Below are 14450 nucleotides of genomic sequence, written 5' to 3' on the forward strand. Positions count from 1 at the left end.
ATCCACATCCTGATGTTGAACAAGCCAGTGAGAGATAAGAGATCACCTTGTATGAGATGTAGGGTCAAATCAGAGGACTGCATCATGTTTAGTGTGTTACCTGCACTCATGCCAAAGGCTGAAGTCCAGAGCTCAGTGCGTCCAGAGGTATAAAGCCCAATGAAGACTGAAGTTGCCAAGTCTGAAGATAGAGGCCAGGAAATGGGCTAGAGACTAGAGGTTGGATGCTCGATGTCTGTAAGTTTGAGAGTCCAGAGCCAAGGACTATAGGCCGGAATGCAGCCCATCCTGGGATTGGAGACCTCTATGTATGAGGAGTTGGGAAGGTATACAGGATATTAAGAAGCATAGATAGAGTGGACAGCCACCGCCTCTTCCCCAGGGAACCACTGCTCAATACAAGAGGACATGGCTTTAAGGTAAGGGGAGGAAAGTTCAAGGGGGATATTAGAAGAAGAGTGGTTGGTGCATGGAATGCACTGCCTGAGTCAGCGGTGGAGACAGATACACTAGTCAAATTTAAGAGACTACTAGACAGGTATATGGAGGAATTTAAGGTGGAGGGTTATATGGGGGGGGCAGGGTTTAAGGGTCAGCACAACATTGTGGGCCGAATGGCCTGTACTGTGCTGTATTCTTCTTTGTTCTTTGAAAGAGTTTTGTTTTGCTGTTGTTGGCTTGTTTTGTTCTGTGTTGTGTGTTGTGTTGCATTGTGTTGAACATTGTGGGCATGCAATGTTGGTGCTGGAATGTTGGCTGCCCCCAAATCATCCTTGGGGGTGTTAGTTGTTAGCACAAACCATGCATTTCATTTTATGTTTCAATATTCCTGTGATAGATAAACCTGAAAATGTGCAAAGCAGAACTAGGTATTGGTGTGGGTGGGTGGAGAAAGTAAAGTCACAAATTCAAACATTACAGAAAAGTACAGGGGAAGGAGAGAAGAGGATTCACACCAACTCTGGGAATTTACTGCCAGCGTTTGATGAGCAGACTAATTGTAAAAGAGATTTTCTTCACAAAGGTAATTGGAAAAAGGCAAGGAGATTGGATTGGAACAAAAGAAAGCATTTCACTGCTGATGTTAAAGTCTCTGTTGGTCCAAAATCAAACAAACCCCCTCCATCAATCGTCGGTTCTTCAACTTTCTTACGTCCTGCAAGGATCTGAAGTTCGCCCATCTACAGACTACAGAACCTGCCATTTCCAACTCCGACAGGCACGGACATCCCCAGACCGCAATCCCTGCTGTCAACCTCAACAGTTCTAACAATCCCAAGCAGAGTCAGAACCCGGACTCCACCACCACCAACGACCTCAGACACTTTCAAATGTCGATTGCGCAGCCTCCAGCCTTGACCATGCAGCCTCTGGAACCCTTCCCCCCGTCTCCCCTTCTCCCACCACCAACTCTTGGGTCCTTGGGGACTCCATCTTCCTCTCACCTCACATTCCTGAACACCCTAACTTTCCCCTCTTCTCAGACACTACCAACCCTCTTCCCCCTCTCTGATCCCAGCTCTCATCTGTGCTGCATCTTCACCATCCCTTCTGATCTTCCACTCGTTCTGTCCTCAGTAAGGGCCTCAGTCTTGTTCCCCTGTATCCACACCTCCATGAGTTCTGCACCTGCCATGATGCTGAGTTCTTCTTCCCTCTGTCTCCATGCCTACTTCTTTGGCAAGGACTCTCCACTCCACACCAATGACTCTTTCTTCCATCTTCAACCCTCCTCCTCTTCCTAGACATACTCCAGTCTGGTCTTCTGCCTGCTCTGGATCTTTTCACTGCCAACTGCCGACGAGACAACAACCACCTCACCTCACCGCTCCTCTCTCCAATTCCAACCTCCCTCCTTCCAAATGCTCTGCTCTCCACTTCCTCTGCACTAACCCTAACCTCACCATCAAACTCACAGATAAGGGGTGCTGTAGTAGTCTGGCGTACTGACCTATACCTTGCTGAAACCCAGCAACAACTCTCAGGAACCTCCTCTTACTTGCTCCTTGAACAGGACCCCACTAAGGAACACCAGGCCATCATCTCCCACACCATCACCAACCTTACTGATTCTGTGGATCTCCCATCCACCGCCATGAATGTCATAGTTCCTGCACCCCGCACCTCCTACCCAAGATCCACAAACCCGTTTCTCCAGGTAAACCCACTGTTTTAGCTTCTTCCTGCCTCACTGAACTCATATCTGCAGACCTCAACTCTGTTTTACTCTGGTTCAATCTTTCCTACCTACATCCATGGCACTTCAAGCACTCTTGATCTTTTCAATGATTTCAGGCTCCCTGGCCCCAGTCATCTTATTTTCACTCTGGATGTCCAGTCCCTTTATACCTCCATCTCCCACCAGGAAGGCATCAAAACTCTGTTTCTTTCAGGACTCCAGACCCAACCAGTTCCCTTCCACCACCACTCTCCTCTACTTGCCCTCACTCTCAATAATTTCTCCTTAGGCTCCTCCCACTTCCTTCAAACAAAAGATGTAGCCATGGCACTCGCATGAATCTGAACTATACCTGGATGTAGAACGTGGACCCCTACACTGGGGTCACTCCCCAACTTTTCCTACGTTACATTGACGACTGCATTGGTGCTGCCTCCTGCACTCATACGGAGCTCGTCAACTTCACCAACTTTGCGTCCAACTTCCACCCTGCCTCAAATTTACCTACTCCATTGCCGTCAGCTCCCTCCACTTTCTCAGTCTCTCTGCCTCTGAAGCTGGAGACAGCTTATCCACTGATATGAAGACCTGGGTGTCAAGATCTCTGAGGATCTAACCTGGTCCCAACATGTCGATGCATTTATAAAGAAGGCAAGACAGCAACCATGTTTCATTAGGAGTTTGAAGAGATTTGGCATGTCAACAAATATACTCAAAAACTTCTATATGTGGAGAGAGCATTCTGACAGGCTACATCACTGTCTGGTATGGGGAAGGTGGGCTACTGCACATGACCGAAAGAAGCTGCAGAGAGTTGTAAATCTAGTCAGCTCCATCTTGGATACTAACCTACAAAATATCCAGGTTATCTTCAGGGAGCGGTATCTCAGAAAGGTGGCGTCCATTACTAAGGACATCCAGCACCCAGGACACGCCCTTTTCTCACTGGTACCATCCAGTAGGAAGTATAGAAATCTGAAGGCACACAGTTAGTGATTCAGGAACAGCTTCTTCCTCTTTGCCATCCAATTCCTAAATGGACATTGAATCCTTGGATGCTACCTCACTTTTTTAACATACAGTATTTCTGTTTTTGGCACGATTTTTTAATCTATTCAATATACATATATGGTACTGTAATTTATTTATTATTTTTATTTTTTATTTTTTCTTCTATATTATGTATTGCATTGAAATGCTGCTGCCAAGTTGACAAATTTCACGTCACATGCCAGTGATAATAAATCTGATTCAGATTCAGATTTTGATTCTGATATCTATTATAAACCCACTGATTCTCACAGCTACCTGGACTACTCTTCCCACACTGTTACTTGTAAACATGCCATCCCCTTTTCCTAATTCCTCCATCTCTGCCACATCTACTCTCAGGATGACATTTTTCATTCCAAAAGTAAGGAGATGTCTTCCTTCTTCAAAGAAAGGGGATTCTCTTCCTCCACCATCAACGATGCCCTCAACTGCATCTCTTCTATTTCGCACACATCTGCCCTCACCCTATCCTCCCACCACCCCACCAGGGATAGGATTCCTCTTCTCCTCACCTACCATCCCACCAGCCTCCGTGTCCAGCACATAATTCTCTGGAACTTCCACCACGTTCAACAGGATCCCACCACCAAGCACATTTCCTTCCACCACACTTTCCGCAGGGATCGCTCCCTTACTTGACTCCCTTGTCCATTCGTCCCTCCCCACTGATCTCCCTCCTGGCACTTATCCTTGCAAGTGGAACAAGTACTACACCTGTCCCTACACCTCCTCCCTCACTACCATTCAGGGCCCCAAACAGTCTTTCCAGGTGAGGCGACACTTCACCTGTGAGTCTGTTGGGATCATTTCCTGTGTTCGGTGCTCCCGGTGTGGCCTCCTGTACATTGTTGAGAGCCGACACAGATTGGGAAACCACTTCACTGAACACCTACCAGAAAAAGCAGGATCTCCCACTGACCACCCATTTTAATTCTACTTCCCATTCCCTTTCGCGATGAGGCCACATTCAGTTTGTAGGAACAACAACTTATATTCTGACTGGGTAGTCTCCAACCTGATGGCATGAAGATTGATTTCTCGAACTTCCAGCAATGCCCCCCACATCAACATTCCCCATTCCGAGTTCCCTCTTTTAAATCTCCTTACCTGTCAATCACCTTCCTCTGGTGCCCCTCTCCCTTTTCTTTCTTCCTTGGCCTTCTGTCCTCATCTATCAGATTCCCCCTTCTCCAGCCCTTTACCTACTTCACCAATCAACTCTTTACTTCACCCATCCCTCAGCCCCAGTTTCACCTATCACCTTGTGGTTCTTCCTCCCCACCCCCACTTTCTTACTCTGACTCCTCATCTTTTTTTCCAGTCCAGATGAAAGGTTTCAGCCTGAAAAGTTTACTGTACTCTTTTCAATATAGGTGCTGCACGTGTTGCTTGGATTTCCAGCATCTGCACATTTTCTCTTGTTTGGGATTACATCACCCATCCCCTCAAATATCTGACCTAAGTTTATTCTCAGTATCGTCTGTATGGATTCCTTGGGATCTGTCATTACCTTCATCCACCATTCCGGAATGTTCTTAAATTTCAGCCAAATTTTCCCTTCCTAGCCAAACTTCCTTTCTCTGGGAAGTCTATGGTCTGGATTGCTATCAAAGCCATCATTACAAGATGAATGGCTGAGAAATTGCTGAATAGAATATCCACCATAAAAAAGTCACATTTTAGGCAAATAAGCAAATACATATTTTAAAATATCACTCTATTAAACAGAAGTTTCATTAATTGTGTAGGTCAATCCGAATCATGAATTCCAGTAGATATCTTTTGGCATTAATGCAGTCAATATGTTATTTTTCTAAGGGATGTTATATTCCAAGTATCCATGACACAAATCCACATTTACATTACACAGTAAATCACTTACTGATGTATATTTCTCTATATATAATTCACTTAAAGTAGATTAAATTCCTGCCATAAGTCATGCTAGGTAAACTATTTTATAATGTCAGATATCTGAAGCTCCCAATTAGTTCCCAACATTTAATTTACTCGAGGCTATATATTACAAATCATTGGAGCCATTAATCAAACACAAGATTTTATGGATTTATATGATGAGTAATGAGCTTCATTAACTTTCAAGAGGTTCAAACAAGTTGGCCAATAAAGGATAGAAGGCTATGTCACTGCTCACCAACTTATGCTTGACCTGAGCAACTGATAACAGTGTCAAAGGACCAGAACCTATTATACTATATGTCTTTGTCCATACAAAGTAAAGTTCTCCTGTAACAGACAGGAGAATGGGAAGGTAATGCACTATTGTTGAAGTTAATATGGTACTTCGTATACAGTATCCCAGGGAGTTTACAGAGAGTGCTCAGCCTCTTTAACCTCAGTGTGAGCACCACCAGAGAGGTGAGCCTTTGACTTGCTGTGGAGAAAGTGAAGCTCCATGCCAGGGTTGAACCCATCTTTATCTGCAACAGCAGGTGAATGGTCCAGCTCTTTCTCCACACTGTTCCCAGATTGTGGGAATTCTTCCTTTGCATGCTTAGAATTGCAGGAGCTCTTCAGAGCACTGTGGCTATTGTTGTCATCCACCCTGTGAAACCGAAAGAGAGAGAGGTCATTCAATTACAATCTGCACCTCTGCAACACCTCCAATATTTCAAGCTCACAAGACAAACAAGAAGCAGCAGATGAACATTTGTGGGAAGTTGGAAAGGAGAGATGTGGGTACTGAAACTTAATCAAAGTGATGTGACTGAGATTAAGTTTCCCTTTATTGCTGTTTCTCAGAGTGTATCATGAGTAGTGAAACGTCACTGTATTCCATGTAACACACTGCCTATCCACTGTATCTACTCTTCCCATCATTTTATACACCTCTATCAATATGCCTCCAATCCTCATTCTCTCCAAAGGGAAAAGTCCTCTCATTCAACCTGTCCTCATTATAAGTCCTACCACATCTGCATTGCTCCCAATAATTGCTCACACCATTCACCCTTGAGAGCCCACTTTTTGATCCTATTAACCTGACTACTGCCATCAAAAGATATTGTCCAATAGTGACCACATTGTACACAACACTCTGATCACCAATGACACCTAAGCCCTGGAGAAGAGACCCCAGGTAGGTGCTGAGCCTTTGATAGACAATCGCAAAGCAATGCAGGCTTATTCTGTGCACTTTTCCAACAGGGAGGTTGCATACTTCTAACTAACAATGAGCTTCTATGTCCTGGCCACATGGCTTAGAAGGCCAGTGAGGGCTCAAACATGAGATTTGCTCTGCTAAGTTTCATACCCCAGTGGTTTAACTTACAGATGAACAAGTGAATGAACAGGCTGAAGGGGTGTGTTTCAATGTGCAAAATGCATCAGAAGTAAACAGCAAGTTAAGCATGGCATCTTTTACATTCACGTACTTTCCTACTTCAAATTCTGTGGCAGCCAATATAAAACAGAGATGGGGCTATTTCCCAGCACCACAGTACTGAGCATCAGCTTCTAAACACTATTGTTTGAATATTAGGGAGAACTCACATTTGGATTAAGTACTGATAGATCAATGATGTGAAATATTAACTCTGTGTTTCCCTCTACATATGCTGCCTGACTTGCTGAGAATCTCCAAGTGATTATTACTTCAGATTTCCCACATTTCATTCTTTTGCTTATTGATGATTGTTTGCTAGTGGCTGTACCTATTCCGACTTAATCACTTCTGTTCACTTGTGATCATCTTCAACCTGAAGTATTAATGGTTTCTCCCTCCACTGTTTCCAGCACTTTCTACCTCTGTTCCAGATTTTTAGCATCTACAGTTTTGTTTTAAATTTTCAATTACGTATTGGTTCAGGTTTTGAGATCTAGACATCACTCACATGGCCAGGATTAATTGCCAACTCTAAATGTTTTGTGAAGGTTGTAATGAGTCATCTTCTTTAACTACTGCAGTCCTTCCAGTGGAAATGCTCCGACAGAACTGTTGGCTGGAATTCTAGAACTTAAACCAAGGAAGCACCAGTGATATCTTTCCAAAACATGACTTAGAGGGGAACCAGGTGTCCCCCTGCACCCAATGCATTGTCCTTTCTCATGGTAGTGATCATGTTTGGGAGGTACCATAATACTGGTGTAGGTGAGTAATAGTAGTGCATTTGTAGATGGTTCACACTTCTGGCACATCTGTCAGAGCATTGACTACAGAAGCAGAGATGTTTTTAAGTTACAGTTAAAAGATATTGTGAGGCCACATTTGGTATATTATATTTGGCTTTCATCACCCTGCTACAGGAGAGATGCCATTAAACTGGACAGAGTGTAAAGGAAATTTACAAAAGATTTTGCAAGGACTGAATTACATAGAAAGATTGAACAGGTTGGGACACTTTACACTGAAGTCTAGGAGAATAAGGGGGTGGTCTTATAGAGGTGTATAAAATCCTGGCAGTGGTAGATGGTGTGAATGCATGCAGTTTTTTTCCTAGGGATAGAGAATCAAGAACTAGATGATATAGACAACAAGCGGAGGGAGATTTAATGGGAATCTGAGGCAACTTTGTCACTCAGTGGGTGGTCAAAATATGGAATGAGCTGCCAGAGGAAATGGGTGAGGCAGGTACATTAACAGCATTTAAAAGGTACTTGGACAGGTACATGGATAGGAAAGGTTTAAAGGGACATGGGCCAAATGCGGACAAATGGGATTAGCTTCGATTGAGATCTTGGTTGTCATGGACCAGTTAGGTCAAAGGGCTTGTTTTCATGTCTGCATGACTGTATGACTAGCGATATATACTGTATGACTAACTATTACATGATTGTATGACAAGCTATACATGACTGTATGACTATCTATACATGACTGGATGACTAGCTATACATGACTGGATGACTAACTATTATGTGCCAGTGGTGAGGAGAGTCAGCATGGAGGGTAGTGGAAGGGGTGACAACCAAATGAAGAGGCTGTGGAAGTTGCAGCAAGGGTTAAGATGATGTTGTGACAGAGACTGTGTGCAGACATTGTACAGCTACACAAGCTGAACACAGCCTTGAGAACCTAGCTCCTCTTTACACAGTCTCATTGTTCAGCCTGGGACCCAAGGTCACCAGGATATACCAAGACAAGACAAGAATGTTTATGAAAAATTGTAGGGCACTCACTAGCTATTGAACAGTTATTTTACTAAATCTAAGGTATTAGTGTCCATTAATGCATCAATTTTATTGCTTATTAACACCTGAACAGTATATTCTGATTAGTACCGTTAATGGTAAGACTCTTGGCAGTGTGGAGGATCGGGGGATCTTGGATACAAGTCCATAGGACACTCAAAGCTGCTGTGCTGCAGGCAACGGTGGTAGGGCCGGATACGATAGGGTATTTTAAGAGACTCCTGGATAGGTACATGGGGCTTAGAAAAATAGAGGGCTCTGGGTAACCCTGGGTAATTTCTAAAGTAAGTCAGTACATGTTTGGCACAGCATTGTGGGCTGAAGGGCCTGTATTTTGCTGTAGGTTTTCTATGTTTCTAGTTACCTATATGACAATAATATGACTAGGAAGAGCACAAACTTTTGATTGGATCAATATCTGTATAAAAATTGACAATTCTGAGCTGGAGTTTCGGAGCAGTTTGGTGACAAAGGTTGAGCTGTTCCTGTGTACAAGTAAATGATGTATGACTGGGAAATGAGCACATGTTGTCTAAGTCCAGTTAATTGGTGCTGATGTGGTCCTTTGGAATTGCTGCTAAGCTCTCACCAGATATACCAGTTGTTATCAAGTCCAAGGTTCACACCACAGGTACCAGCACGAGACCAGAAGTGTTTTGGAAGCCATCTCTCCATATGAATTGTTGATGCTGTAATCTATTGTAAGAGAGAAACACACTTTATGGTTCTGTTGAAAGTTCTTTGAACTGAAATGTTAATTCTATTTCTCCTTCAACAGGTGCTGCTTGACCTGCTTACTAGCAGTCTCATTTTGATTTTCAAATGTCACACATGGAAAACAGTTGGAAGAAAACTTTATTCAAGAAAAACCCTGAATAAATGGAACTTTTTTTTAATTTAATGAATCAAGCCAGGACTACCTCACAGCATACTCACCTGCCACTCAGTTAGAGCATGCTTAAATTGCTAAGAAGTCTGCTCAGTCACAAAACTGAGAAGAACAAGGAACAGCAAAGAAGGGCCAAAGAGGACTGAACAAATGAGAAACTTGTAAAGGATATCAGCTTAGCACAGAAAGGTTTTATAATTTAGTGTAAATCCTTTGAAACTAGGTGCTGGTAATATTACATAAGAATAAATAAGTACCAGTATCATAGAATAATTACTTTTTATCCATTTTCAACTGGATGAAGATTTGTTGGATTATTTACCATTCAAAGAAATCAGTGGTGAATCCAGGGTGGATAAATACATGCAAAAAAATAGAATTCAGAAAATAATGGTACTAAAAATTGATATTTCCCCCAGTAACACACACAAAATGCTGGAGGAAATCAGCAGATCAGGCAGCATATTTAAAGATGAATAAAGAGTTGATGTTTTGGGCAGAGACCCTTCATCCCTTCATCAAAGTCCTGATGAAGGGTTACAGCCTAATATATCAACAGTTTATTCCTCTCCATAGACGTTAGCTGACCTGCTGACTTCCTCTAGCATTTTGTGTGTGTTTCTCTGGATTTCCAGCATCTGCAGAATCTCTTAAGTTGACATTTCCCCAGGAGTTGATTGTTTCTACCCTAGGGGTTGTAATGAAAATACATGAATAAACAGTAGATTCAGCAGCCACAGTCTATCAAAGTGCCCTTCATTCATGTTCTGGCCACTAGAGGTACAATTCATTGTTTTGTATGCAGTTTATTTTGTACAAACATCACTTCCTGGACATAACCTGATTGTTACAGTATTTCGTGTGCAGGTTAATTTATACTTAGGTTGAAGCACACTGTAGAAAGGCATCCATCGCTATCTCTTTATTTGTCCTTGAAACTAATAGTCTTAAGTTTTGTTAATCTTGGTAAACATTTACTAGATATATTTTGAAGGATTTTTATGTTTATCACCTATCATTATTAAGATATCATTACGTCATGAGTTTACTTTTGTTTACATAGCAAGTTATGAAGTGTTGCATGAGTGTGTTACCTTGGTTAGCACCAATTGCGAGAGTAATCAACAGTATTAGTATATTCAGGTATGTGGCAATTCTGTATTGAGTTTAATACCTACAGTATTTTACATAACTTTCTGCAGTTTCACAAGTAAGATCTCATTAAATATCCACAAGGAAGGTTCTGTCTCAAGTGAATTCTGACAAGGTATTTAACTCACTGCATAGCTTTGTATATGCACACTGCAAGAGCAGTAGAATTAAGCATTGTCCCTTCAGACTAGAAAGTAGTAACATAATTTGTTATTTAAGAAAACCCAAGGAGAAAAAGACCCATATTAAGATATGATTGCAATCTATAATTAAGGGAAGAGAAACTGAATATTTACAAAATGTTGAGTTGATCAAGAGAGCAAACATGACTTATACAGGACTGACCATATACCAGGTACAGGTATATTAAGAGCAAAAGGATAGTAAGGAATAAAATTGGACCTCTTGAAGATCAGAGTGGTCGGCTATGTATGGAACCAAAAGAAATGGGGGAGATCTTAAATGGGTTTTTTGCATCTGTATTTACTAAGGAAACTGGCATGGAGTCAATGGAAATAAGGCAAACAAGTAGTGAGGTCATGGAATCTATACAGATTGAAGAGGAGGAGATGTTTGTTATCTTGAGGCAAATCAGAGTAGATAAATTCCCAGGACCTGACAGAGTATTCCCTCGGACCTTGAAGGAGACTAGTGTTGAAATTGAAGGGGCCCTGGCAGATATATTTAAAATGTTGGTATCTACGGGTGAGGTGCCAGAGGATCGGAGGATAGCTCATGTTGTTCCGTTGTTTAAAAAAGGCTCAGAAAGTAATCCAGGAAATTATAGGCTGGTAAGTTTGACGTCTGTAGTAGGTAAATTATTGGAAGGAGTACTAAAAGATAGGATCTACAAGTATTTGGATGGACAGGGACTTATTAGGGAGAATCAACACGACTTAGTGTGTGGTAGGTCATGTTTAACAAATCTATTAGAGTTTTTCGAGGAGGTTACCAGGAAAGTGGATGAAGGGAAGGCAGTGGATGTTTTCTACATGGACTTCAGTAAAGCCTTTGACAAGGTCCAACACGGGAGGTTAGTTAGGAAGATTCAGTCGCTAGGTTTACATGGAGAGGTAGTAAATTGGATTAGACATTGGCTCAATGGGAGAAGTCAGAGAGTGGTAGTGGAGGATTGCTTCTCTGAGTGGAGGACTGTGATTAGTGGTGTGCCACAGGGATCAGTGCTGGGTCCATTGTTATTTGTCATCTATATTAAATGATTTGGATGATAATGTGGTAAATTGGATCAGCAAATTTGCTGATGATACAAAGATTGGAGGTGTAGTGGACAGTGAGGAAGGTTTTCAAAGCTTGCAGAGGGATCTGGACCAGTTGGAAAAATGGGTTAAAAAATAGTAGATGGAGTTTAATACAGACAAGTGTAAGGTATTGCACTTTGGAAGGACAAACCAAGGTAGAACATACAAGGTAAATGGTAGGACACTGAGGAGTGCAGTAGAACAGAGGGATCTAGGAATACAGATACAAAATTCCCTAAAAGTGGCGTCACAGGTAGATAGGGTAGTAAAGGGAGCTTTTGGTACATTGGCCTTTATAAATCAAAGTATTGAGTATAAGAGTTGGAATGTTATGGTGAGGTTGTATAAGACGTTGGTGAGGCCAAATTTGGAGTATTGCATATAGCTTTGGTCACCGAATTACAGGAAGGATATTAATAAGGTTGAAAGAGTGCAGAGAAGGTTTACAAGGATGTTGCCGGGACTTGAGAAACTGAGTTGCAGAGAAAGGTTGAATAGGTTAGGACTTTATTCCCTGGAGCGTAGAAAAATGAGGGGAGACTTGATAGAGGTATATAAAATTATGATAGGTATAGATAGAGTGAATGCAAGCAGGCTTTTTCCACTGAGGCCAGGGGAGAAAAAAACCAGGGGACATGGGTTTAGGGTGAAAGTTTAAAGGGAACATGGGGGGTTCTTCTTCACACAGAGAGTGGTGGGAGTGTGGAATCAGCTGCCACATGAAGTGGTAAATGCGGGCTGACTTTTAACATTTAAGAAACACTTGTCAGGTACATGGATGAGAGGTGTATGGAGGGATATGGGCCAGGTGCAGGTCAATGGGACTAGGGAGAAAAATGGTTTGGCACAGCCAAGAAGGGCCAAAAGGCCTGCTTCTGTGCTGTAATGTTCTATGGTTCTATGGTTCTGTATCTGACAAATGTGCTGTAAACTTTTGAGGAAGTATCTGAAACCATTGACAGATGAATGACAATGTGTTTTATAGGAAACGGAGAGCATTAAATGTAAAAGACCAATATTAAAACAAAATGTTCACTATTTATGTCATAGATTTGGGTGAGGAGGTGAGAGGTAAGAATGTTGATCATATATCACTGGGTGGTGGTGAAAATTGCAAGAAACATGCAGAGTAGCTAGCTGTAGGGGATAAGTGAAGACTTGGCTAAGGTAGGCTTAGTAGGCTATGTGAAGACATGGTAAATGAAGTAGAATAAGGAAACATGAAATGGTTTCTACTTTGGTAAGGAAAATGGTGGGAAATTAAAAGATATTGGTGTTCAGAGCAATTTGGTGTGCTGAAAGTTAACAGAAGATACAGACAATTAGGGAAACTAACCACTTTGCAATAGCATTTGAGTACAAGATTACAGATAACCTACTACCATTATAAAGGTCCCTGCTGATACTGAGTTAAGTGCAGGGGCAGTGGAACCATGAAGCTGGATAAACATTGTATCTGGACCCAGTAACAGTTGATTCATCTCGAGCAGCCTGAGTCACCTGAATGAGATCATCCACCCTGATTTGAAGGCATGTATAGGAACATACATGTTTAATTTTCTTTATCTAACTGCATTATATGTCCTTAATTACTTAATAACAACCAAATGTGTATTTTAAGTTAAGTTTTAATTTTTTAATGACTTAATTTGTATTCAACATTCAAATACCCCTGATCATCAGAGGTATCTGGAACAAGTGAACTGGCTGTCTGACAGTTTTGCCTATTGAATGAGGTATCAACAGCAGTCAGATTTTCAGAGCTAGGCAGCTACCAAAGGTTAGTGTGGCCACAGGTCCAGCTACCATGGGTGATGGACCAGATACCATGTAATCCTGCCCAATGCCTTTTGCATAATCAAAACATCCCGAGGCATTAGATGGGAACATGAGCAACCAAAAGACATGGTGGAATCAAAACATTTCTTTCCTATACTCCAGACACAAACAGATATTATAATGTATATGAACCTAGCACCTGGGCTTGCCAGAATACATCATAATTCTTCATCACCCGTCGGAGTGTGTGGGCCATCAAGAAGATAAAGAGAATGACCATCATCTGGAAGGTTATCATAATGTAGGACACATATAAAATCTTGACCATGAAAGGAGTATACTTGTCATAGTTCAGTGGGATATCAAGGAGCCCAAAAAAGAGCATGAAGACCAGGAATATCAGATTCTTAAAGCCATGAAAATGCAGCCACTCAGAAGGATCAAGCTCTTCGAATGACAAATGTAGCGCTGGAATGAAAAGAAACAAATATCAGCATCAATCTCCAAACCTAACAATAATGTATGTGTTTTATAGGATTAAAACAGCATTTGACAACAAGCCACAAAAGATACGGCTAAAATAATTAAGGAATATTTAGTCATGAGGATAGTGAGAGGGTGACAGAGAAGAAAGAAACTGTGTGCCCAATGGATTTGCTTTTAGGATGGATAGATAGTTCAAGTGAAGTTCTTTATAGTTTGTTCTTGTTGCACGGAGCGAATGAGGAGAACCCAAGTGCAGGACACAGGCACAGAGATTGAGTTGGGGATGCTGGCGTAGGCGTGAACGTTTAACAACAAACAGGAAGAATCTTGACACGGAGCTCTGATACGGAGTTTTGACATGGAGACGGGCTTTTCATGGAATATCTTGAAACTGGAGCTGAACTTGGAACAAACAGTTATAAGCAGTCGAGAAATGAAGTTATCACATGGGAATGGACCAACAAACTGGCAACCTGTGATAGTGACGCCATCGTATTTATTT

The 14450-nt window shown here is 41.8% G+C and overlaps 1 protein-coding gene across 2 annotated transcripts in view; it reads right to left on the reverse strand.

Moving 5' to 3' along the window:
- Positions 1-4661: 4661 nt before the first annotated feature.
- The window catches only part of LOC140714990 (transient receptor potential cation channel subfamily V member 6-like), a 111992-nt gene continuing 102203 nt past the window's right edge, over positions 4662-14450 (reverse strand). For both annotated transcript variants that reach the window (XM_073026731.1, XM_073026730.1), the window contains 3 exons: positions 13662-13930; positions 8973-9079; positions 4662-5798 (listed from right to left, as the gene is read on the reverse strand). In XM_073026731.1, the coding sequence (XP_072882832.1) occupies positions 5561-5798; positions 8973-9079; positions 13662-13930 (614 nt within the window). In that variant the 3' untranslated portion in view covers positions 4662-5560. The remainder of the gene's footprint in view (positions 5799-8972; positions 9080-13661; positions 13931-14450) is intronic.

The sequence above is a fragment of the Hemitrygon akajei genome, chromosome 22 (genome assembly GCF_048418815.1).
Source record: "Hemitrygon akajei chromosome 22, sHemAka1.3, whole genome shotgun sequence".
Taxonomy (NCBI): Eukaryota; Metazoa; Chordata; class Chondrichthyes; order Myliobatiformes; family Dasyatidae; genus Hemitrygon; species Hemitrygon akajei.